Raw genomic sequence first — 27,072 nt, forward strand, 5'->3', positions numbered from 1 at the left:
TTTTTTTTCTGTGACTTATTATTTTTAGATTACATCAGTGGATGATTTGTAAACCGTTTGACTCTGATTTATCTAGTCCATTTAAGGAGCGCCAGTCGACTGAAGAGCAACTTCTCCGTCAGAATTAACGAAACAGCCTGATTTTCTAGAAGCTTTATTGTTTGAGAATTAGTGCAGAATGCATACACCAACGTTAAAGCTAATATTTCACCTTTGCGCCCTACGTTGGTGGTTTATATTAAAAATATCCTCTTTACATTAGTAGCGTTCGATTACTCGGCGATCTGCCAGCCAACCTGCGGAGTTAGCCTGGTTAGCCGTTAGCTGGATGCGCAGCAGCAGAGTGCCGTCTGGCAGCTATTTAACCATCGGACCGATGTCTCAAAAATCAACCTGGATTTGTTTTACCTCGTTGGAGACGAACGTTGGCCGCTAATCTTAACGGAGCCTGCCCAGCAGAGTGACCCGGAGACGCGGATGTTTCTGTCTGACGGTTTATTGTTCAGCGGCTAACCGAAGCTAGCCTGTTAGCAGCTAACCCGTTAGCAGCGGCTGTGAAGGTAGGCCGAGCTCCGATTATTCGGCTTTAAATGTGGATTTTTCTTATTTTGCGATTTAAATGCTGGGTTTATACTCTCACCTATTACTATAACTTTTTATAAAGGATATTTAGAAACACTGGATATATTTAAACAGCAATTAATGTAGGTTTTAGCTTCATCTAAAGGTTAGCTGGACATATCGAGCTAACATCACCAGATTAACGATTACTGGTTTGTTAGTGTCTCTTTTAGGTTAGTTAGTGACTTTGTTGTAAATTAACTATGCTTGGGTGACTTTTTGTGGGTGATGTTGACATTTTATAATGTTTTTAGGTGTTAGAGAGTCGAAGTTGGACATAAACAGTGTTCAAAATTGATTTATCCAGACCTTATTTCTCGGTATCACACAAGAATATTCATACAAGAGACAAATACAAGACCAGCAGCAATAAATAATATACAAATGTAACATTTTTCCGTAAAAATATAACTCTAAGCAATAAAAAATGTAATTAAATACTGTGACATGAGATAATTTCTCATAAAGGACAGTTTTTCTTCAGGCCAACATCCTAGTTTGCAGAAACTGTTCCTGAATCAGATTCTTGGAATGTGGAACCTCCTGTTACTTCTGCCTCATGGTAGGAGTTGGAAATGATCTTCTGCTCCAACATAGAAACCCTGGATGGCTTCAGATCTCTACTGGCATCATGCTGAGCTCATCAGATCGTTACAGCTGTCCCACCATGATGCAGAAGTTCCTGGAGTCCTGCTGATTCTTTGACCAGAATCACGATCCTTTTTTCCAGACAAGAAGTAGTACATATTTAAAACATAAGAAATAAATCAAGTGAAGAGGACAACACATCCATCTCTGGTATATCGAAGTCTGTAACCATAAGGAATAAATCAATAAATTGCATAATAAATTAAAATAGGTGTGATATTTTCCATTTGCGTGCATGTTTGTGTAGTTTGCCTAATCGTTAATGTGATGCTGGTCTTTAATATTGAAAAGCCACTAATTTTGAAAAATACAGCAAACTTTTGACCCGCAGTACAATGTGGTTAGTTTAACTCTTTATTTTGTTACAAAAGTCCTGACTGGAAGTTTTGCTTGTTTTCCCACTCTGAGCCTAATGATTCCTATGGTGTTTTGTTGAGACTTCATAATCTATTTTGCTTATTGTTTCAGTGGTTTGGTTGATTTATTTTGCATATTAAAATGTCTTCCAGTTCCAGTGTTAAGTGGACATATCAGTATGTCAATACTGATATGTCGTTCATTTCTATTGGAAACTGTTTTCTTTCCAGTTAACTAGGAATTTCTGCTCTTTATCTCTGACTGACTGTATTAGTTTGAAACCTAGATTGAAATCAGATCCTTTTTATAAAATGGTCGCTGTTTGATCTGATTGGTTCACTTTGATTTATGAAGTAAGACCAATCATAAGAATATGTTAGTTAATTGGAAATGTGAAGTGTTGTCTCATTAGCTTTTTTAAAATAATCATAAAGCTCCATTTGAGGGATATTACTGCTTGTTCTCAGTTATAATGGGAGTTCAGGTTGGTTATAATTTCTTGTGACTATTGTCCTCCTGATCAGATTTACTTTTTTTGTTACCAGAAAATGCTGGGAATGTGGTTTGCTGATTTCAGTTTTCATGACTCATTCTGACTTGCAGTCCTCAATCCAGACAGTTTATATTTATTTTATTGAAATAAAAAGTGTCCAGTGCTGTGCGTTTAATTCATGCATTGATAAGTGAGAAAAACGTCGTCATAACTGAAGGAAAATGCAGATCGTCCATTAACTCGGTTTGTGCTTTTTAGACGGGATTAGGAAGAAGTTGGAGAAACTGAACAGAAATTAAAAACCTAAACTGAAAAGCAAAGCTACAATCTGGCTGGGATTTAATCCAGGATCTTCCTGCTGTTTCCCTCTGCGTGAAACCTGTTAATATTATTATTAAAGAGGCTATAGTGAAGGAAAATTCCTCCCTTTATGTGATTTACAGTCCTCACTCTGCCCTGACGACTCATTCTAATAGAGCAGTGTGTTACGGACAAAAATGTTACATTTCCATTTATTTTTCAGCTATTTCAATTATTACATAAACCTGTCACAATAAGCTATCTATTAATCACATGATAAGATAAAACAAGCTTGATAATTTCCATTCTGATATTTTTTTGAAGGGTAATATTGTTTTAGGGAGGCAAAATAATCCATTTTATTTATGGTTTCTATTGTGTGTGTATTTATTTTCTTTTTTTGTTTCATTGTTTTTATGGTTGTTTTATTTTGGATACGTTTTGCAAAATTAAAATGTGTTGGTTTTTGAGAGGGAAGACTTGTATTATTATACCATTATCATTGTATTATTTTAAAATTACATAGAAACAAAGTCTTATATTGCAGTATTTTATTGTCCAGTAAAATTTATCATGTGACAGGCCTATTATCACAATATGATTTCAGATTACCAGTCGTTTCTAGCAAAGCACGTTTCATTACAAACTGCAATGACAGATTAAAATAAACATTAATTACTGATAATATCAAAAGTCACAAACCTTTCCATTAAGCATTGTGGATCACAAATAAACAAGATTTAAAATATATATACTTTCTAATCTATCAGTTTGACGATGAACAAAATCAATTTGCAGCTGTTTCTATGAGTGATTATGTTGCATGTTAAGCATAGTGTAATTATAATTTACACAAACTGGTTGCAAAATATGTCGAATCGCATTATGAGTGTGTTCTGCATTCATATCACAAAGAAATTGTTTTTCTCTTTTCTCTCTTCCAAACAAAAACTGGATGACAAAAGTTCTTTGGTCTTAACTAGTCCTGCTTTTTTTTTTTTTTGAGGACAGTTTTGTTTACAGAGACTTCATAATTTATTTTATTTATTGTTTTTGTTGTTTTGCTTATTTATTTTGGATATTTGAAATGGCTTCCAATATTATCACAGTAACGTCTGGAGCAATTTATCGCCCAGCAAAATGTATGAGTTAACAGGCCTAAATATAGTGATATCGCAACTGTTATGCTTATTGCAATATTTTCTCATATTCTGCAGCCCTGCTTCTCCATCTTGTAAAAATGCTTAAATGTTAGGTCACAACTAATGTCTCTTATTGAACTTTTAAGCTTTTCTTTGATAATTTCTGTCGTTTTCTCCTCAGTAAAATGTTAAACTTTTCTTGCGTTCAAAATGAAAGTTTTTTTCTGAATTAAATGCGCTGACTTCCTTCCCTCTCCCCTGACTGAGATTGATGCTTTAAATCCAGGTGTTACCCCGATCCGCCCCGCTCTCTGAATGAAACCCAAACGCTGCGGCGGGGTCAGCGAAAGGTCACGTATTAATCACGCAATAATCCACACAGTTCAGCTGTGTGGATTATTCTGATCTTAGGCACTTCATGCCGACCTGGTTACTCCTTAATCTGGCGGTGACACATCATCTGGTGACACTGTTCATTCCTCAGCTGATACTGACTTGTAGCGGAGTGTGTGTGTGTGTGTGTGTGTGTGTGTGTGTGTGTGTGTGTGTGTGTGTGGGGGGGGGGGGGGCGGACGTGTGTGTGTGGACAGGAGTAAGATATGCAACTCTAAATTAAGCTTTGTGTTTAAAGATTTCAGATGGGATCAGTTTTAGAGGTCAGGTAGAATCTGTTCATGTGAATTAGGTCAATAATCAATAAATCACTTAATGGCATTTTAAGTAAAAACAAGCTCAATAATTACCATTTGCATGAATTTTTGCCTCTTTCTCTTCTTTTTTCTCCTTTTCTTCCAAAAACTGGATGACAAAAGTTTCAGTCTGGTGCTTTAGTCTCAACTAAACCTTTTGTTTTTTAAGGACAGTTTTTGGATATTTTGGGATATTTAAAATTTCTTCCTGTTCCAGTGTTAAATGTTCCTCAGAATTTAAAGTTTATTGACTTTGAGAATGTGTCCTTTTATTGTTACATCAATATCACAGGGTTTTCCCTAGAAAACATGCTAAGCCCGGTGGCCCGCCAGGCTTATAATACACTGGAGGAAGCCCTGTATCATTATATTATTTGAAAATTATCTCAGGACAACAGTATTATTGTTTATTTCAATAACTTCTGGGACAATTTAGCTGTAATATATTTCTTGTTTTTACATAATCAGTAAGCAAAACGAAATTTTATGCTGGTTCTGATAAATATCAGAATCAGAAAATTGTTTGTTTTAATGAAACAAAGTATTCTGATGAAAATGCTTTAGCGTGTTTGCCATATTTGAGAAGAACAAAAAGAAATGCCTTAATTCTTCTTCTTCATGTAGATTATCTCAGCAACAAGAACAGGAAGTGGGTCAGTCAGTCTTTAGAAACTTTTGCCTTATTTAGCAGAGTTTATCATTGGTTCCACCCAGGTCTGCTTTTGGTGAGTCTGTGGTTTTATTTACTCTAAAACAAAGTTGCAAGTGAAAAATGTGGTCACAAAAAGTTTCCATTTTATGATTTTAATTTGTATCAGTTTTGAAAGCTCAGGCCTTTAACAAAGAAATAACAAAACAGTATGTCTGAATCAATCTACCTGGACCCGTGAAACAAGTTTATTTGGCTCACAAATGGCCCCCGGGCCACACTTTGGACACCCCTGAGCTAACGTTACTTTTATAGCGGATTTTGAACTGCTTATTTACAGGATTTTTATTTTTAAATTTTTTGGGTTTAGAAAAGAGCAGATTGAACATATTCTGATTTTTTTCTCCTTTTTGGGTGAATCAGTGAAGCTGCTGAACTTGTATATCTTTTTTAAATGAAAATTTCCACCTTTAATCAAATATCTGGAGCATATAATCAGCATCATAAACTGTTGTTTCTGTTGAAGCACTGTGAAAAAACGAGACGGAGAAGCGCTGTGTCATGGCCGTTTTATTTATTGAGCGCTAGCTGCTTGTCTGACAGCGTTCCTGTTCCTGTGAGGAACGTTGCAGATGGAAACTCTGTAAATTCAAGCGCTAGTTAAACCTTAAAGCTGCAGAGATCAGCAGACTGAAATCTGAATAAATGCATGTTTTTTTTTTTTTGTTTCAAAGTGAGAATAATTATTACTCTGGATTAACGGCTGCTGAGGAAACGAAACTCCTCATCGTCTCTGATGCAGCTTTGGTACTTTTTTTATTTTCTTCCTGGTCTGATTCAGAGGTTTTATGGTTGCTTGAATTTCACTTTGGTGTTTTTAAGGTTTGGAAAGTGCTTGATTTCTTATAAAGCCCTTGAAAGTGCTTGATATTGAAATTGCACAGTTTTGTAATAAAGTGCAAACCTTTGTTGATTAAAATCTGCTAATATATTTTAGGAGAAAGTTGTTATACTGAACATTTCAGACTACCTTGTGAGCATAATAATATTTTATAAAAATAAAAAAAATAAAATAAAATATATATATATATTACAATTTTACATTGTAAATGTCAAATTCTATAACAATACATTATTAATAACAGTAATTAATGATATACAATAATGAATTGAAACTGTATTTTTTACTTTTTATTTTTATTTTTTATCCCCAAAGTGATGCTGGAAAAGTTTGAAAACTTACCTTGAAAAGTGTTTGTACGCTTTTCTCACAGTAAAATTCAAACTGTTGATAGTTCCTCAGTGTTTTTCTGTTTTCTAATAGAATTATGGTGAAAATATTTTCTGAATCAATCTGTTTCTGTCATAGCCTGGCCTCTGCATGGCGACAACAGACTGACGGCAACAGGAGAGAGCAGCCAATCAGCTGAGCCCCGCCCCGTAGCAACATGGCGTCCCGTCAGAGGAACTCGGTCCGGATCCTGTCGAGCCGGGAGCGGGGATCCCAGACATTCGGCTCGCAGCGGCTCCTGCAGCTGCTGGTGGAGGAGAAGGTCCGCTGGATGAAATGGCAGAGTCAGGTGGGTTAAAAACACTCAAGTCCCAACAGCTTGGATTTAATGAAACTGGACATCCTCAGCACATAAATGCTGCAATCAAGTGCAGCCTTCCACCAAACGCCTAGTGTTCTCCTGATCATCCATTATGAATGGCAATAAACATAGAAATACATTAATGGCTCAATAAAGTAATCTTGATCAAATATTGCATCCAAAAAATATACAGAAAAAAACACTTATTTTATTTGATCACAGTGTAGAAAAATGTATATTATTTTTAACATGTCACTGTTTAATTTTTCATTTTATTTCCAATCTTACTGTTTTTATTAACTTTTTTAAAAAAATGATAATTTTTTGTATTTACCATCAGATTTTATTTCAGTATTTATTTATTTTTGCATATTCTGTGTTTATTTACCCTCCTCTATTATTTTTTACGTTTTCACAAATAATCAGAAGGGAAAAGAGAAAATGATGAAAATGAAAATATTAATCTTCAAATAAATGGAAAAAGAGAGGAGAAAATAAATCAATGTACAATTAAAAAGTGACCAAAAAGGTACAAAGTAAATACAGATAATTAAATGTAACAGTAGATTAAAAAAATAACATTTATGAAATAAAAATTTGGAATGAAATGGAAAGTTAAATAATACCAATCATTTTAAATTAATACTGTTGAAAATGATAAACACTGATTTAAATAAGTCAGGAAAGTTTTTATTTTTTGGAATCAAAATTGGCACTTTCATTATTTTATCAACTCATTTATTTATTTTTATGTTTATTGACCAATTTTGTCAGGATAAGTCCTCCGTAGCCACCTGTAAAGGACTCATATTTTTCAGGCATCTTGTTTTTTGTTATTATTAACAGGACAATAATTTAAAGTGTTTCAAATAACGGATGTTTTAGGATTATTCATTTATTCTGGATTGAGCTTAAATGTTTTGGTTTTTGTCTCTTCTAGAAAGTGGAGCTTCCAGACAGCCCTCGATCAACGTTCCTACTGGCCTTCAGCCCGGACAGGTCACACACACACATGCATGGACACACACACACGCTCGCTCCCACACACCCACCTTCAAAAGACTTTGTCTGCAGTACTAGAAATGCTTTTAAAAACATAAACATTAGAACTAAAGAAAACTCTTGGATTTTTAGAATTAAAGATTAAGCTTTTAAGCTTTGATTAGCTTTTTATTTTTACATTAGCATCCTTCATCAATTAGATTTCATCTTTAAGAAGTAAAACCTCTTAACTTCTCCCTCCATGGTCAAGACGGGCAGCGACACCGAACGAGTGAGGTGGGTCGAAGAGCTGTCGCCATGAAGCGAGGCCGGGAACCCAACCGGAAGATTTAACCCTCCAAAACGCTGCGTCACACTGAGGCTTTAAATAAAAACATGTTTAGTTTTAGTTCAGGCCTTTTGGAAGTGAGCTTCTGTTCAGTTTAGGGGAGGGTGATGTTGTTTGAATAAAATCTGAGATCGCTCTGAGTTCCAGAACAAGGAATAAAGTCTCCATGTTTTCAGTTATTCCCCTCATGTCAACTTAATGTTAAAACCAACTGGAATCATTAATGATTAAAACTGCCTCATTTGTTCCTGCAGGTCTTTAATGGCCTCCACACACGTCAACCACAACATCTACATAACGGAGGTGAAGACTGGAAAGTGCCTCCATTCCTTAGTGGGCCATCGAAGAACCCCCTGGTGTGTGACCTTTCACCCCACCATTCCTGGCTTGGTGGCCTCCGGGTGCCTTGATGGGGAAGTCCGCATTTGGGACCTGCATGTGAGTGCAGAATAAGTTGGGACTGTTTCAGGAAATCTCTTCATCTTTGTCCAGTAATAAGTGTAAACTGAGAAGACATTCAGTACGACTAGAAGGAATCCTGAACCAAACAAAGTAAAACTGTAAAAAATGTGATAAATGTTGCAGTTTGACATTTGGATCAGATTTGGTTTGGATCATCTAAGTTTTGCTCTTTTGTTTGCTTGCAAATATTATAACAAAAAACAGAATTATTTCATTTTGGGCTGAAACGATTAATCTGATTAATTGATCATTGAAATAATTGTCAACTAATTTACAAATTCATGAATATTAACTGGAATATGTATGTCAAACATGGCCATTTGATGAAAACAGCACATTCAGAGCAATAAAAAAGCCAAAACTGTGCAAAAATATATACATTTTGTGTTTAAGAACTTTTGTCTGTAAGTAAGTTCTACCCAGAACTTTTCTTGGAACATAGTTTTAGCTTCACCGGAGAAACTTCTGTTTAAAAAAAATGTCCTGCTGAGCTCTTTTTGTTATCTAATTATTATCGAATTATTAATCATTTAATCCAAAAAATAATGATCAGATTAGGTCTGCACTGTATTGATGTTAAGCCAAGCAGAAATGACTGAACGTTTTACATGTTGATGTAAAGCTTTAAGCTTCAAGCTTTAAGCTACACAAAAGAAATGCAGTTTTATTGCATTTTAGGCAATAAATGTTTCTTATTTAAAAAAAGAAGTTGAAATATTTGTTCATTTTCATCTTTTAATGTGTTTCTAACATTGGATAAAAAGGCTTCAGAGGCTAGATGAAAAAAATATACCAAAGGTACTATTTCTTTTATCTGATTAATCAGTTTTTAAAATAATTTTAGTTGCAGCTTCACTTTTATTAACCTGCTGATTGTCCAACAAAAGTCTTAATTCATAACTTTAAATTTAAAAATTCATAATATTGTTCTTGCATTGAAAAACAATAGAAAACCTGAACATCTCATGTTGCACCTTTAACATAAAACCTGTCATGAAAAACAACAATATTTCAACTGCATGTTTTGTAATCAGAAATGTCTGAATTATGACTGAATGAAAACGGGAATATAAGCATTAAAAACATACCAGTACAAATAGTTTATTTCCATTACTTTGTTGGGCTGAACTGGGTGATTTGCTTCCAGGGCGGCAGTGAGAGCTGGTTTACGGAGAGCAACGTGGCCATCGCCTCTCTGGCCTTCCACCCGACCGCCCAGCTCCTCCTCATCGCCACCAACAACGAGCTTCACTTCTGGGACTGGAGCCGCCCGGAGCCCTTCGCCGTGGTCAAGACGGGCAGCGACACGGAACGAGTGAGGTGGGTCGAAGAGCCGTCGCCACGATGCGAGGCCGGGAACCCAACCGGAAGATTCAACCCTCCAAATCGATGCGTCACTCTAATTCTTTGAATAAAAACATGTTTACTTTTAGTTCAGGCCGTTTGGAAGTGAGCTTCTGCTCAGTTTAGGGGAGGGTGATAAATTGGAAGAAAAGTGTAAAAAAATAAAAGTCTTGTTCTTGTTGTTTGTTCCAGGTTGGTGAGATTTGATCCTCTGGGTCACAACCTGCTCACGGCGATTGTGAATCCGTCCAATCAGCAGGTGAGTTGTGCAAAAATTTCCAAATTCTCTGGCATATTTCAGTTTCACTGAAAGATGTTGACTTTTATACTTTTCGCTGTTTATTTCTGCCCCTTTTGCTCAAACTGAATTGGCAAGAAGGCTTTCATTCACTGCGCTCTCTCTTCATCAAACTCATTACAAGAAACTTTTAGATTGACTGTACTTGCCTTGTTTAGTTTCTTTAAATATAAACTAAAATGTCTTGAGGCATATTGTTGTTTTTTTAATAGCTTTTCATTTTCTTTTAATCTTTTGATTAAGATTTCCTTGAAAAACAGGTTTAACATCTCAATGGATATTTTTATCCTGGTAAAATAAAGATTAGTTCTTAACATTTGTGTTGTGATTTTTCTCCACTTGTAAGATGGGAAAAATATCTTGCTATAAGTGAAATAATCTTGCAGATGAACTAGGACTTTTTCATCAGTATTAAGGAATTATTGGCGTAAAAGCTCATTTCTTGCTGGAAACGTTACCCTGTAAGTTAGATGTTCCTTGTTTCAAGTGCACTAAGATATTTGCATTACAAATTACTTAAAAGACTTAAAATTTCTTTTAAGTCATTGCAAATCTTACCAAGTATACAAATACTTGGTAAGATTTAGTGTTTCTGAAGTGAAGTTTTAAATTGCTATTGGTGTTAATCAGTGTTTTTATTTTGAAGAAAATCTTCATGTTGGTCATTTCCTCATTTGATGAGTCTCTTCTGTCCCAGAATGAGGAAGACTCTGAGGTCCCGATGGACAGCGTGGAGATGCCTCACTTCCGCCAGCGCTCCTTCCTGCCTTCCCAGCCGGTTCGCCGGACACCAATCCTCCACAACTTCCTGCACATCTTGTCGTCTTCTCGCTCCCCGGGACCCAACGTCGGAGCTGAGCAGCAGCAGCCGCCTCCACCGCCGCCGCGGTCCATAAGCGACGGCGGCAGCGGAGTCAGCGAGTCGCCCGGCGGTCCCGGTGGCCCCTCGCTCCCCGGCTGCACCCAGCACCTGGGCATGGTGTGCGTCTGCACCCGCTGCTCCGTCAGCCGGAAGCGCTGCCTGCCCACTGGCGCCTCCACATCGACACCGTCGGTTTCCACGGAGACGCCAACGCTCTCCACGGCCTCCACCTTCTCTTCGGCCCGCACAGAGCCGCGGCAGCCCTCGGAGCGGCCCTCCGCCTTCACCTCCGTCTATTACAGCGCCGGCGCCTCCCTGAACCCCATCATGCCGAACATCATGGAGCCGCTGGGATCAGCGCGGCCCGGCCCGGACTGGACCCGCAGCCTGCTCAACATGCGGGACAGCGCGGCAGGCCCCGCCATGCTTCCTCCCAGGACCTCCTCCTCTTCCTCCGTCAGCCTGCTGTCGGTGCTCCGCCAGCAGGATGGCTCGTCCCAGTCACCGCTCTACACCTCCGCCTCGGAGGGGCGGGGCTTTGCCCAGCAGGGGGAGCCAGGGAGCCGGGACGGCGCCGGGACGAGCAGCGGCCACCACCCGTTCTGGGATGGCGGCCGCGGCTCCTCGGCCTCCTTTCGGAACGTTCTGCAGTGCAACCTGAGCCGCTACTTCCTGGAGTTCGACCGCATCGACATCGACCCGTCGCTGGGCGGCAGCATCGCCGATGGCAACCAGGAGCCGAGCCAAGAGCTGCTGAACAACAACATGGATCCGGACAGGCCGGCCCAGTCCTCCTCTTCCTCGCCAACCATCATCCACTACCAACCGCCAGCACCACCTCCCACCTCCCACAGCCTGGAGAACAACGTGCCGCCGCCACCGCCGACCTCCAGGGGTCACCACCTGAACCGCTGCCGGGCCTGCCACAACCTGCTCACCTTCAACCAGGACTCCCAGCGCTGGGAGCGCACGCACCAGACTTCCTCCACCACCTCCTCCTCTTCCTTGCTGGATCCTCCCTCCTCTTCCTCCTCCTTCCCCTCGCCTGCTGCCGCCTGGCAGCCGGAGGAGAGCAGGAGGACGCTGGAGACCCAGGAGAGGGAGAGGAGGGCAGCGCCAGAGACCAGCGAGCAGCCGCCTCTTCCTCCAGGTGGAGGAGGAGCGGTGGCATTTCCGCTGGCGCCGCCACCCAGTCAGACCACTGAACAGACAGTGGGCCTGGTCTACAACCAGGACACGGCGCAGTGGGAGAGGGTGTACCGGCAGGCCACCACCAGCCGGGCCGTTGAGCCGCCAGAGGCCTTAAGCCAAGAAATGCCTGTTGACCCGCCGGATGAGGATTCCCTGAGGAGGTACGGCGCTGCAGTCGGCTCCAATCCGGGATCAAAGTTATTGATTAAATGGGCAGTATCATGTAAAATTAACCCTTTTGAACTTTACATCATGTTATAATGTTATTCCCTCAAATCATACCTGGAATGTTGCTTTGATCCTTTAATCTCCATGGCAACCATTCAGGTGTGTAGAACACCTGGGTGGATCTAGCCCCACCTTCAAGGCGCAGCTCCTCCTCAGAGCTGCCGTTTCTGAGCTTCCGCCTTACAGAGCAGCTCCTTCAGACTAGCCAGCAGCAATTAGCAAATACCTGCTGGAACTGCTCATTATAGCAGCTACTTTTCAATGAAACGTAGCTGCTTGTTGTTAAAGGATTAATGAAGGAGCCATGTTGTGATGACTTCCTGAAGGCGGAGTTTCACACAGAATAGAAGTTTCTTAAAGAGACAGTGAAAGTAAAATTTCTTTTAAGTCATATTTGATATAACTATATATATATAATTTTTATGTCAATTGAAGGTCACATAGTTACTTTATTTTGCTATAAAATGTCACTCTGTGCCTGGAAAACACAATACTGCCCCTTTAAAAACCTGAGTTTTCTTTTGTATCAGGAGGGCCAGCCGTCTTCCTCAACATAAAGAGCTACATTTTCCATAATGTTCTTGATTAAAAAACAAAAGCAGGTAGTTATGGGGTGCTGATTGTAAACAGTCAAACATTAATAGCAATTACATGTTCAGCCCAAGAGGAAAAAAACATGTGGACTAATATTTCATAGCTGTTAAAAAATCCTAAGTAAATTTTATCTAACTTGAATAAATTAAAATGTAAGTCATATTATAAATAAAGTATCATTCATACATGGATAAATGTCAGCTTCAAAATAAAATTGTATTTTCGTTGCAAACAAAATGTCTATACTAGATGTGGGTGCAGTAGCTGCAGATGGTCTCTAACCTAATTTTAGGAAAAATGGATATAAAAATATCGCCCCTTTTAGTGTCATTATGTTGTGGAAATTTAACGCAATTATTCCATAAAACTGCTTCAAAACAGCTAAAAACGTAATTTCTTATCATATCTATATGTGGTTTTTAGTGAAGTCATTTAGAGCCATTTTGAAAGGTCCAAAGATCCACTTGATTTAGTGTTTGAGGAAGGCCAGAAAAAAGTCCTAAATCCGTCCAATTTTTCTATTTTAACACTGAAGTTCCTCCACGCTGCAGAAATCCCGTTCTAACAACGGTCTGTTCCCGACAGGCGGCTGCTGGAGTCATCCCTCCTATCGTTGTCTCGATACGACATGTCCGGGTCCAGAGACCATCCCATCTACCCAGACCCGGCCAGGTACCACACAGCTCTCACCGGCCAGACTTTTATTCTCCAGCAGGATAGAGCTGTTTATCAACAGGACTCTATCCAGATAAACAAAAACAAAACTGAAGTTATTATCTTTGGACCTAAAGAGGAACGATCTACAGTCAGACACAGCTTTAGTTCTTACAGCTGGAAACAAGAAATCAGACCCGAAATCTGAGTCTGAGCCTTCAGAGATGCATAAAGACGGTTAAAGATTCAGTCTTTTATCACCTGAAGAACATTTCCAGGATTAAAGGACTAATAGAGAAACTATTCACAGGTCTGCCTAAAAAGTCAATCAGATCCAGAACGCTGCTGCTGGTGTTCTGACTAAAACCAGGAAGATAGAGAACATCACCCAGTCCTAAAGTCCTTCCACTGGCTCCCTGTTGCTCAGAGAATAGACATTAAAATACTGTTGTTAGTTTATAAATCACTGAACGGTTCAGCACCACAACACATTAAAGATCTGCTGTTGTCATAGCAACCTTCCAGACCTTCTCAGGTCTTCTGGTTCTGTTCTGCATCCCCAGAACCAAACATGGAGAAGCAGCATTCAGCTTCTATGCACCACAAATCTGGAACAAACTTCCAGAAAACTGCAAAACAGCCGAAACACTGAATTCCCTTAAACAAGACTAAAAATTAGGAGTGTAGACTAGCATGTGAAACCGATCTTCTCTACCTCATCAAAGGTTTAAAAATCAGCCACTGTCCTCTTCTGCCCTGCACTGAGAGGTCTGACTGACTGACTGACCGGGCCCACCAGGTCATGTCTCCATGTTTACAGTTAACAATAGTGACCCCACTGTTACCAATTCAACAACTTTCTTGCTATATTTAACAACTTTTCAGACAAAAACCATCGGTATCGGCAGGTCAAAAGTTTTGAAGATGGGCAATCGGCCAGAAAACTGCAATCGGTTCACCCCAACTAAAAACCGACCTGTTTAGCTTTGCCTTTGATTAGCAGTAACTGGAACATTGGTTAACTTATATGATGTGTTACTGATTTTTATTAACTACCTAGTTGCTGAAAATGTTCTATTTATATAAAATTGATTTTAACTGTGATTGGCTGCAGTTGAACCAGTCTGTGACCTGAAGCGCTTTCTTTGCTCTGCAGGCTTTCGCCTGCAGCCTACTACGCTCAGAGGATGATCCAGTATCTGTCCAGGAGGGACAGCATCCGCCAGCGTTCCCTTCGGTACCAGCAGAACCACCGCATGCGGACCATGTCCACGTCCTCCGACAGCCCCACCCCCAACCCGTCCAGCGCCATGGACAACAGCGACGTCGACTTCGAGGAGCTGGAGTTAGTGCTTACTTTGTGTTTAACTTCGCCGCAGAGACACGATTCCTTTAGGCAGGATAAGAATCTGGAATTTAATCAGCAGCCGGAAAATTATTCTGCAGTTTTGTGATTTATTAGGCCTACAAACAACAAAAAATTATTGTTTTATTTAAACATATTTGCATTATTTGAATTGGAAATCTGAGGTAAATTAAATTAAACTTGGGTAAGAGTAGCTATCCTTCAACATAATTTTACTCAAGCAAAAGTAAAGCAGTATTTGGTAAAAAATCTACTCAATTACTGAGTAACTGATCAAATTATCAATCATTTAATATTTAAAAATGACATAATCAGACAGACCAAAATCTAAAGTCAAATGACAATAATTCATATAAGTAACAATGAATAACAAAATCAGGCAAAACAAATATTTATTTCAGTAAAAATCTTGTGAAACTTTAACAAAAACTGCAGGTGTGTGTCTGATGAATTATTGGTTAAAACCCCGGTACCCTCAGTGATGGATAACGATTATTTTGGTAACAGATTCTTCTAATCAAAGCAGATAAATGCAGAGTTTTCATTTAACTATTTCAGTTTGTTACTCAGTGCATTAAAATGCAAAAAATAATTATTTTTTGTCCTTTTTTAAGTTAGAAAATAACATTTTATTTCCTGGACTTCAACAACACAGTATTTCTTTAGTGTATGCTTAATTATTTGCAGCTAAAAAATACTTCTAACATCAACATGTAAAAAGTTCCTCCCTTCCTGCTCGACCTGTAATCAGTACAGTGTTGGACTGATCTGTTGAAGTACTTCAGTAATTAATAATTGGATATAAAAGGTGCTTAATTGCAGATTTATTTATTTTTACTAAATTTGTACCATGTGAAACTAAAACCTCTGGGTAGAACACATTTACAGATCAATACAAAATATATAGGTTTTCTGTACAGTTTTGTCTTAATTATTGCTCTAAATATGTTGTTTTTTCAGCAAATGAAAGTGTCTGAGTCCTTCAGAAACAGTTTAAGGAACAAATACAAACCTTTCCTGTTTTCCTGCAGTGATAATGGAGACCGAGCGAGACACCGGACACCACGGAATGCCAGGATGTCTGCTCCGTCGCTGGGGCGATTTGTCCCGCGGTGAGTCCGTTACACGATTAATCCCGGGTTACATTTGGTTTCCACCAAATGCTGAAATAATCTGGTTTGGTCCTGCAGCCGCTTCCTCCTGCCAGAGTACCTGCCGTACGCCGGGATCTTCCATGAGCGAGGTCAGCCGGGTCTGGCTACACATTCGTCTGTCAACAGAGTTCTCGCTGGTAAGGGAGACTATAATCTGTTTAAAAGTTTAAAACATTCACAGATGAGTAATATTACATATGCATTTGAACCGCACCAGAGATCGCTTTAACCAAACCGAGACCTGGTTTCTAGACAGACCAGAGTTTGATTCACACCTCGCCAAACGAACCAAACTTTCTAGACAAATAAATTAGATTTTGATTTTAGTGGACCAAGCAGAGCTGGTGTGAATGCAGCCTTGATCTGTTTTCTACTCCATTTTTAGGAGCCTCTATTGGCGAAGGTCAGTCTGCGGTCGCCAGCAACATCGCCAACACGACGTACCGCCTGCAGTGGTGGGACTTCACCAAGTTTGACCTCCCAGAGATCAGTAACGGTACGAGAACTCCTCCATTCCTCCCTTATTCGCCTCATTTCTTCTGATTTCTTGATGATTTTAATACTTAGTCGGCGTCCAGTACCGGCGAAGATGTTAACTTTTTTTCTTACACTCATTACTGCACCTCATATTTGGTATCCATGGAAACATCAGACTCTTGGCTAGAAGTTGATAAAAAGTATTTAAGTTTATGTCCAACGGCTGCAGGACAGATGTCAGTTACCAGAACCCTTCATCAAAAAGACATTCTAGGGAACTCTGTGAGTGCCAAAAAATATTTTGGTGTTTTTATAATTTCATTTTGTTTATTGTATTCATTTGCGGTTTAACATGTCACGTGTTAACGCAATAAAAGAATTTCACGAACCTTTAACAAAACCTGTAGTTTCTGTCTGGTGAATTTCTGGTTAAAACATGTTTGTTTCTCATTCAGTGGGTGGAAAATCCAGAAATTTTACTCAAGTAAGATCAGAGAAACTTCATAATAAAATTACTCAAGTAAAAATAAAAAGTGCAGCGTAGTAAAAATATTCTTTATAGTACTTTTTTTTTTTTCAAAAACATTACTCAAATGTAATTGAGTAAATGGAACTAGTTACTACCCAGCTCTGAGTTTGAGTTAATGAATGTTTGTGTTTCTTGTTTACAGCCTCGGTCAACGTTCTGGTGCCAAACTGTAAAATCTACAATGACGCCAGCTGCGACATTTCCGCAGACGGTCAGCTGCTGGCGGTTTTCATTCCCAGCAGTCAGCGGGGTTTTCCTGACGAGGGCATTTTGGCCATCTACTCTCTGGCGCCACACAACCTGGGAGAAATGCTCTACACCAAGAGATTTGGTACGCCGCCGCCACTGACCGCCGCTTTATCTTTCCTGACTCCGCCCCCTGTTAAAGCTGTTCTTCCCCACCCCCAGGTCCCAACGCCATCTCCGTCAGCCTGTCCCCTATGGGATGCTACGTCATGGTGGGCCTGGCGTCCCGCAGAATCCTGCTGCATCCCTCCACCGACCACATGGTGGCGCAGGTGTTCCGCCTGCAGCAGCCGCACGGTGGAGAGACATCCATGAGGGTGAGAAGAAGAAGAAACAAGGGCGGAGCAATGTTTTTCTGTATTTCCTAATACAGAACAACTTAAATTGACTTAGAATGTTTCTTTTTATAAACACAGACATAAATTTACTGAATTATACATTTATTTGATAACCGCACCAGTACAGCACACTTAAATACACCAAACTGGTCACATCAAATCCTGGTAACTAAGCTTTTTTTCTCATTAAAGTAAATGTTTTCCTTGTAATTTTAAGACATTCTGGTAAAATTGGGCCTTTTTTTTTTTACTGTTATTCCCTTAACTAACAAACATTTTCATATCCTCTCCCTGACACTTTGTCTTACAATTCAGAAAAGGGTTTACTCTTAAAAAAATGCTTTTTGAAAATATTTTCTGTCATGTCTCTCTCTCTTTTTGTTTAGAAAAGAAAGAGAGCAAAAAAAAAAAATCTTCTTTGTTTAAATCTTTGGAAAATAAAGTTTTACACCCAGATTTCCTGACGTTCAGGATGTTTGTGGTTCTCTGCCTCCCAGATGGTCTTTAACGTGGTTTACCCCATGGCTCCAGACCAGAGACGCCACGTCAGCATCAACTCGGCCCGGTGGCTGCCGGACCCGGCCATGGGTCTGGCCTACGGCACCAACAAGGGAGACCTCGTGATCTGCCGGCCCGTGTGAGTCCAACACCTCCGACTCTGCCTGAATGTCACAAATCTGAACCAGAAAACACAAAAAACGTTAAAGCAGGGGAAGAATGGTACATCCTGTCAGAAACTAATTCTGACCAATCAGAACCAAAGAACGGCGTCACTTCCTGTGCCATGGAGAGAGGAGGAGATCGGATTTTTGTTAAGTATCCTCAGGTTTGTCTGTAGAATCATTCAGAACTGAAGGATTTTTGATTTGTTCCAGGTTCTGAATATTTCTGGAGCACTTTGGGATTAAATTTAACCCAGATTTTGAAAAATGTTGGAGAATAAAAAGTAGAGTCAAAAAATAAACTTGCATTTCCAGGTTTTATATTTTATCCGCTGTCTAAATGTTGCAGCCTTCCCTCTTTTCATTAGCATCCTTTACTCTTTCCTGTCTTCCTTTCTTTTAATCTGTCCTTCATTTATCTCTCCATTCCCTTCTGTGATAACCTCTCTCCTCCTTCCTTGTTTCCTTGTTTTCTTTATACGTTCCTCTGTCCCATTATTCCTTATTTTTCCTGTTTCCTTCTTTCCTCTTCTGCTCTCTTGTTCTTTTTAAAAAATCTTCTTTTCTTTTTCCCATTTTTGTTTTTTCTACCTTTTGTTCTTTTTTCATCTTTGTTTTTTCCTTTTTTGTTGTTTTTCTTTTTCCCCTCTTTTTTCTTTTGTCCATTTTTCCTTTTTTTCTATCTCTCTGTCTCTCTCTCTCTCACTCTCTCCCCCCTTCCCGTCCCTCCAGATCTTCAGTTTCATTTATCAGACAGTTTCTTGTGTCTCTCTGCTCATCATTCGCTCTGACCTCCATCATCCTGATGGAAACTTAAGCATCATGTGACCTGGCCTCCTCCTCTCCTCCATGTAACCTCGTTATCCTAATGAACGCCCTCACAGGAAGAACTCTAAGTGGAAAAGCCCATTTGGATCCGTTAACGAGGCTGCGAAGCGAGTGATTCCTTCCTCCACGCTGCAGATTTCCTGATTGGACGCGCATTAACCCGGGACGCGTTTCCGTCCGTTTGTGTTCAGGTTCTACAGAAGCGACGGTGAGAGTCCTGCAGAGCCCAGCAGTGAACCGCTGTTCTCCGTCAACAACAGCGGAACCGGCCGGACCCGAGGTTTTGACAGACCAGGGTGAGAGCTTCACAGGCCGAGTCAATCTGGACGCTTTATTCGTGGAAACGAATACGAAAATTATTTTATTTTCACAAAATGATCTAATTATTCAATCCCTCCAGGAAGCTACCACCACAATTATTGATGCAGATTCTCTCATAATTTGCAGAATTTGGGTAGATTTGCATTTTTTTTCTTATTTTTATCTTTATTGATTCCCAAAGAAGCAAATTTTACTAAACGGTCATAAAAGCACAACACTTGATGGGAAAAGTCAATTAGACTCGGGCATTATGATAAACAAAGCAACCGATACTTTGACAGCGATTTTAATAAACAATAGAAAGAAAAGAAGAAACATGTAAAATAAATAGTAAGAAATGTAAAGAAATAAAACAGAATACACATACCAATATTAAATAATAATGGGTGTAGGCTTGTCACAATAAATAAATTAAATTATTTTCATTTGCAGGACTTATTGTTTCTTTCATTCTTTCTATGAAAAACTGGATGATAAAAGTCCTGAGAAAAGGGGCCAAAAGATCAGACTGAAGACGTTTTTCCATCTGGTTTTTGGTAGAAAGAGAAAAACAATAAATCATGCAAATGTAAATTATTGAACTCGTTTTTATTTTTCATGCGATTAATTGATTTGTTTCTTATTGTGGCCTAATTGTGACTTTATTCTGGTTACTCAATTCTTTTTTTTTTCTCTGCTTTGCCGTAATACTCAGTCGTAGAAAATAACGTAAAGTTTGTGGATTAATGAGACGATATAGAATATGTTAATATGAAATGATCTGAAGTGTGACGAGTTTATGGAACAGATTCAGGTTGAGGTTTAAAAGCAGCTCAGAGTGAATGAATGAGTGAGTGAATCCTCTGTTTGTTTTTTCCTCAGACCAAACCGCTCCGGCTGGAGGCTCGACAGAGACATGGGACTGATGAACGCCATCGGTCTGCAGCCCAGAAACCCCGCCCCCTCAGTGACATCACAGGGAACGCAGACGCCAATCGTCCAGCTGCAGAACGCCGAGACGCAGACGGAGAGAGAGCTGTCGGAGCCCGGCGCGTCCCACCAGCCCCCCAGTACGAACCCATTCTTCTGTTAGAACATCCCGGCATTCTGCCTTCATCTCTAGTTTTCAGATTAGTTAATGTTAAATCATCCAGATGAACTGATTCTGTCACAATAATCAACATAAATCAATCGCATAATAAATTAAAGCTCAATTTTCATTTGCATGATTTATCGTTTTTCTCTTTCTGCCAAAAACTGGATGATAAAAGTCTCCAGTCTGGTGCTTTAGTCTCAACTAAACCCTTTTTTTATATATACTGTATATATATATTAGTTTTTCAGAATATAACATACATAAATCATACATGAGAGTATGAAGCATATATATATATACATATACACATATTCACGGAGACTTACATACACACGCATGTTTGCAACAAAATCCTGTATGAAAGCAGTATACTCTTATCAATCCAGTAATAAAAATAAAGACGTACAATAACAAAGAAAAAAAGAAAGAAAGAAAAATTTATAATAAGTCAGGAAAATTATGCAACTAAACACTTTTTGAAGGACAATTTTGTTTCATAGTTAATTTTATTTGTTGTTTCTGTTATTTTATTTATTTTGGATACTTAAAATGTCCTCCAGTTTTAAATGCTCATCATAGTTTAAAGTTCCTTGATCTTTGAGAATGTGTTCCTGCATTATTATGGTATTACTATTTCTTGAAAATGGTCTCAAAACACCAAAATTTTAACTCAATAACTTCTGGGACAGTTAATTGTCCAGCAGGATGGCCGATCCGTTCTCTACGTCTCTCAGAACCGGTCTTTGGTTCTGTTTGGTTTTAGTAGAAATGCAGAGACAGAAACATCCTGATGGAGTTTTTGTCTCTCCTCAGGTGCTGAAGCTCCATCTACGAGTCGAGCCGCTCAGGTGCCTCCAGAGACGGCCGAGAGCAGCGCCGTCCAAGATGGAGTCCGGACTGAAGCGTCCGCCGAGTCGGGTGGTCCGGCAGCCGGTAACTGACTCACCGTCTGGATTTACTGTCTCGTTCTCTGGAGGATTGTTTTCATATAACCACATTGAATTATGTCGTGTAGTCAGGTGGTCCGCATATTAAACATTAAACATATATGTATTTATATAAAATTAAACATGTGTGTGTTTTTAAAATGATTTTTTTTGTTTATCAAAATATATGCATAGACTTAAACTTGGTGAAACCTGCAGGAACTCTTTTGTTGTGTGAAGAAACAGAGCGAACCCGGATCGCATCGTCTACCTGCTGATGATCCGGCGGTCGTGATGGAGGAATGAATCGAGTCGTTTCTCTTTCAGGTCCGGCCGAGTCCGCCGAGTTTGGTTCCGGAGAGGACGCCCTGGCTCGGATCCGGCGGCTGATCGCGGAGGGCGGCATGACGGCGGTGGTGCAGCGGGAGCAGAGCACCACCATGGCGTCCATGGGCGGCTTCGGCAACAATATTATTGTCAGCCACCGCATCCACCGGGGCTCCCAGACGGGCCCAGGGGCCTCCAGGGCCCCCGCCGACCCACCCCTCCTCGTCCCCCAGCCCTTCCCGCTCCGCCCCCTACCGGCCGCCGACCGCCTCTCCCCCATGTGGGGCCCCCAGGTGCTCCGGGGCCCCGCACCATCAGGGCTCTCCGTAGCAGTGGACATGGACGACGTCTTCGACGGCGGACGGAACGACGATGACGACTCGCTGCCTGGACCTTCTGCCTCCTCCCTGCTGCTGTCCTCCCCTTCTTCCTCCTCCTCATCCTCTCACAGCCCGTTGTCCGGCAACGGAGGCAGGCCCAACAGTTACCCCGGCGACCCGTACAGCAGGTAGTGCTCTGATTGGCCGAGAGGAGCAGGTCCGGAGTGCTGCTCAAAGCCTTAACTCTCACAGAAACAGGTGCTGCTTTGACACTGAAGGCACCTTCCTCACCCTGCCTCACTCCTCTTCCTCACTCGTCATTAGTTTCCCACCGCACTTTTCAACCCAGGCTGAAGCTGAGCTGAACTGCTGTCATTCCTCCTCGACTTCTCCGCTTCGAAGTGCCATCTCTGAGGGGGTGATGAAGAGGAGGAGGAAGAGGAGGCCGCTCACCTTCCTCACAGATTGTCCGCAGCGCGCCGCGTTCAGCGCCGTGTGATGTAGAGGCTTAAAGCAGAGACTGAAGTGTTCAGCACCGAGTTTTTGTTATGTGAGACTCTTTGGTTTTTGGTTTGGGGGACGCCGTCCTGTGAGAGGACAGTGGCGGTGGGGAGGTGGGCGGGGTCAAAGGTTATAGGTGGACAGTCCTGACTGCAGACTGATTGGACAGGTGAGACTGAATCTGCGGATCATGAAAAAACCCCGTGTTTTTTGTTTTTAAAAGGAGAGCGACCGTTTTCCCACCGATGGGGGAAACCACAGGACTGTTCAAGCCCCGCCCCCTATCCTTCTTAAAACCCAGTTGCACTACGGTGTGTTTTGGTGCTACATGAGCCTGAACAGAAGTGTGTGTGTGCGTGTGTGTGATTTTAATGAATGACTTTTGATTTCATCCATCATGTCTGTTTGTTCACGGTTCTGTTCCAGAATCCGGTCCGTCATCCAGACCTCCAGGAGTTCTGGAAAACTTTGGACCAGCGAAACCGAGTCAAAATCTACGGCGGGATATCAAAGCCAGGCTAATAAACAAAATTTAAATGAAATTACAAGAATAAAGTTGTAACATTATGAGAATAAAGCTGCAGTGTAATAACTTTATTCTAGTAGGACCAGACTAGGTGGAAAAAGAGAGAAACGTCTTTACGCGAAAAGTCTCAGTATTGTGAGAAAAAAGTTGTAATATTACTGAAAGTTGTAGAAGAATAAAGCCGTAATATTACAAAAATTAAGTCAGAATATTATAATGTACCATGCGCACTACTATAACTTATTGTAATATTAAGGCTTAATTCTCGCGCTACTACAGCTTTATTTGTCGTAGAAGAGCGACTTTGGAGAACAGTCATCATATTACAGTAGCTTATTCTCGCATTACGACTTTATTCTCGCATTACGACTTTATTCTCGCGATGCTTTGAATTCTTGTAATATTACAAACTTTTTCTCACGTTCCAGGATTAGTTTCATAATTTAATTTTTTTCTTTTCTTATCCTGGACCTGATACTACGTCATAAATCTCATCCAGAGTCCTAGCAGAACTTCATCAGGAACAGAACAGCAGACCCGATCCAGGAAGGTCTGTTTGAGGAGCAGAAATGGACCAGAACTGCCTAACGGATCCGGGTCGGAAACTCGACTTCTGTCTCTTTTTTCAAAATGACTCCTAACAAATCCTGTGTCTGCCAGAACTGGGTTCTGGTTCCGTACCGGGTTTGTTTTTGAGTCAGAACGTTCAAAGGCCCAATCAGGTTTCTTTTTCCGCCCTTTGAGCGCCGGCCAATCAAATCATGGACTGACTTTGTTCCTGATCATGTGACTGATCCGGTTGTTTCTGCAAAGCAGCGCTGAGTTCTCCTCCTCAGCATCCGGTTCCGACCCAATCAGAACTCTGCTGCAGTAAATCTCTTCATGAAGGCATCTTCCAGCGGTTCTGATGGACTCTGCACTTCAACAGGATTACGACCAGAACTTCTCCTGAATTGATCCCACGGAGCCCGCTGGTGTCGTCAGTGTGTTCAAACTCTGAACCTGGACTGGTGAAGTTCTGTTTCTGGTTCCGGTTCTAATCGGATCGGAGTACCAACCGAAGCTCTAAGCGTTTACCAGCTGATCTGGAGTCAGATTCAACATAAGAAACTGGAGAAGTGCCCTCAAAGCATCATGGGATTCGGAGTTCTGTTCGGTAAAATTAAAGCAACTTGACGCCTCCAGACCTTCATCTCCTCCTCCTCCTCATCCTCCTCTGCTGTCTGTGGATCCATGTGACGTTCGGTACCGATCGCCGTGGTAGTTACATATCTGTTACCATGGCAACAGCAAAACCTCCTGAGCTGACTTGATTGGTGAATGCTTTAGACCCAGTTTCTCTGTGACGTGTGTGTGTGTGTGTGTGTGTGTTCAGGTTGCAGAGGGATGAGTGTAAACGCTGAACGGTACTGCTGTGTCAGGATCCCACTGTGGAGTTCGGACGGCTCCGACCCGATTCTTTGACTTTTAGACGTGATGTAATTAAAGAGCTTTGAGAGTTTCTCTGTGATGTGACGAATGTTTGTGTCTTATCCACACGATTCAACACTAACATATTTCATTCATAAAATACAAAAATAAATTATAAATATGACTTTTTTTTTCTTTCTTTTTAACGTTAAATCAGAGGTGTTCAAAGTATGGCTGCGGGCCGTGTGTGGACCTCGGACTGAGTTTGTGCGGCCCCCAAACTGCAGCTCAATAAGGATGCAGAAGATGTTGGACTTTTTATTTGCAACCAGGGCAAAATTATTACTGACATAATGTTCCATGGAAAATTTTAAGTATGACACAAATTTTATATCTTTTTATAAACAAGCTTTTATAAGTAGAACCATGTTTATCCAGAGACTTTTACTAAAAAACCGGCTCTGCTGCACATAACTCAGCTTTGAATTTGGCTAAATATAGCTACCATTTAGAAAGGAAGTGACTTCAGTAAACATGTGAAATCTTTTTGTCTTTTTTGAGCTATGGTGGTTAACATCCTTTTCTACAGAAAAATGCTATTTGTTTCATTTTAGATTGTTTTTTTGGTTGTTTTTTTTTTTTTTTTTTTTGCTATTTCCTTGACCCAGCTGTTTGACTAAACAGTTCTGGTCCATGTGACAAAACGTTTGTCTTAAACAATGGAGTTCTTTCTCTATTTTGTCCCAAAAATCCCTCACAACTGATCATTATTTTCTTATTTGTTATTATTCCAGATCAGTCCAAATTAATTTCAAATAACTGCAGTTCTTAAATTCAGATTCAGTCAAATTCAGTTTGAGAATACTGGGTATGTAAATGATCCCAGCTGATTGCGCCGAGTCATTGACTCGCTAGCAATTCTCTTCTTGAGCAAGCATGTGGGGAAAGTGGAGAGGAACACTCTGCTTTTAACAGGAAGAGACTCCCATCACAATCCAGCTGTGACTCAGGGTTGAGAGAAAAATAAACAGGAGGACTTGTAGGGATGCACCCATGTGTACAATTTTGCTGTTATGGCCAATATTTCCCAATATTTTTACAAATTTGTTTAAAAACTGTAAAAGCATGTAAAATGAAATTAGGTCACACCTAAACAACATGTGGGTCTGAGTTTAGGAATATTCCTCCTATGATAAAAACAAATTCAATCTTAATTTCTTATAATTATTACAGAAACGTCAAATTAAATCAGACTGAACAGGCGATACTTGGGATGTTTTGTCCGGTCAACTCGGTCCGGTTGGCAACAAAATCACAACATTCTTACATTTTCAGCTGCTGCGGTTCGTTTTCACAACAATCCAAACCGTTTGAGAAACCTTCAGCAGGAAGGTTCTGTAGCTGGAGGTGAGTGAAGAAGGTATTGCTGAGGTTAAAGGGTCAAACCATCAGGGCTTGAGAGAAGGATGAAGTTGTGAGCTACCGTCGCCATGGTAACACCTGTCCAACGGATCAGACAACGGCTTGATCTTTTTTTCAGAGACGACTACATGAAAGATTTCCTTAACAGAACAGAAAGAGGAAATCCGTTAAAGGAGACCTATTATACGTCAGGTTAGGACGGATCTGTGGTCTATTCAAAACATGCTCATTTTTGCACAAAGTCATTCTTGGTGAGATTTTAGTCAGTTCTGACAACTCTGACCTCCTTTGGGACCTCCTGTCACTTTAAATCCAACTAAGCTGCTGCAGGCCACGCCCCCCAACTCAACGTTTACACTCCCACATAAAAATGACTGTAACCGTACATATTTGAAAAGCAGAAGTGGAGCCTCCTATGCAACCAACAAGAAGGCAGCAGGTGCTTTCTGGATGGTAAGAACATTTGTCTGTTCCAGCAGCCATTGTACAGTGGCAAAACTGACTATTACCTAGTTTGGGTTGCTAAGTAACAGTATAGCGTGACTTAGCAATTAGGGGGCTTTTGAAACAGCTCATTTTCCAAAAACATTAGCCTATTGCCAAAAAACAACAGTTTTTTTTAAAGTGTTTGGTCTGTTTTTAAATAGAAGTATAAAAATGTGCAATTGTGAATTTTAATTGACACGTTCCATTTAAAAAGAAGACAGAGGATCCTGGAAATGTGTGTTCTGGACAGAAAGAGACCAGGAAGAACTAAGCTGAGGAGTTCCTCTTTTTAACACGGTAGTGGCGGTGTCATGGCACGGGCCTGTGTGACTCTGTACTGTAAACATCACTTGTTAAAATTACGGAAATATACACAACAGCTTTGGAGAACTTTCTCATTAATTTAATGGAATTTAGTCACTTTTTGTCAATGATCAATAATCTACTGATCAGGTTTTATGTTTATATTAAAGCTTATTCAACATTTTGTCCTTTTTTTTCATGTGTATTTTTAAATCTATGAACTTTTCATGCCCTCCTGCATGAAGCTGACTTCTGCTGTTGGTCAGTGATGAAGACGATGTGATGTTTCCTCCTGCTGCCGGCGTTACGGCCCTCATGAGGCTGATCTGAGGTCAGATCAGGCGGCGGCAGCAGCGACCGCAGGGTGAGGCTCTGACGATGAGGAGGGACGAACTCTTCCT

The 27,072-nt window shown here is 40.5% G+C and overlaps 1 protein-coding gene across 2 annotated transcripts; it reads left to right on the top strand.

Annotated features, from left to right (window-relative positions):
• Positions 1–115: 115 nt before the first annotated feature.
• On the top strand, positions 116–24,644 carry ambra1 (autophagy and beclin 1 regulator 1). 2 transcript variants are annotated; one of them, XM_014471872.2, is made up of 19 exons: positions 116–560; positions 6,269–6,479; positions 7,432–7,490; positions 8,076–8,259; positions 9,431–9,603; positions 9,820–9,886; positions 10,623–12,139; positions 13,386–13,472; positions 14,611–14,799; positions 15,852–15,932; positions 16,011–16,111; positions 16,360–16,470; positions 17,123–17,311; positions 17,389–17,543; positions 18,062–18,201; positions 19,246–19,350; positions 20,237–20,424; positions 21,264–21,383; positions 21,704–24,644. In XM_014471872.2, the coding sequence occupies exons 2-19, from the start codon at positions 6,348–6,350 to the stop codon at positions 22,213–22,215; spliced, it is 4,110 nt and encodes a 1,369-aa protein (XP_014327358.1). In that variant the 5' UTR covers positions 116–560; positions 6,269–6,347; the 3' UTR covers positions 22,216–24,644. The 2 variants fall into 2 exon arrangements, with proteins under 2 accessions (XP_014327358.1, XP_023205386.1); XM_023349618.1 differs by lacking the exon at positions 13,386–13,472.
• Positions 24,645–27,072: the final 2,428 nt, after the last annotated feature.

The sequence above is a fragment of the Xiphophorus maculatus genome, chromosome 2 (genome assembly GCF_002775205.1).
Source record: "Xiphophorus maculatus strain JP 163 A chromosome 2, X_maculatus-5.0-male, whole genome shotgun sequence".
Lineage (NCBI taxonomy): Eukaryota > Metazoa > Chordata > Actinopteri > Cyprinodontiformes > Poeciliidae > Xiphophorus > Xiphophorus maculatus.

Coding starts and splice junctions, on each gene's coding strand:
- ambra1 (XM_014471872.2), top strand. CDS start 6,348: ATGGCGTCCCGTCAGAGGAACTCGGTCCGGATCCTGTCGAGCCGGGAG. Junction 8,260..9,430: donor TCCGCATTTGGGACCTGCAT/GTGAGTGCAGAA, acceptor ATTTGCTTCCAG/GGCGGCAGTGAGAGCTGGTT. Junction 9,887..10,622: donor TGAATCCGTCCAATCAGCAG/GTGAGTTGTGCA, acceptor CTTCTGTCCCAG/AATGAGGAAGACTCTGAGGT.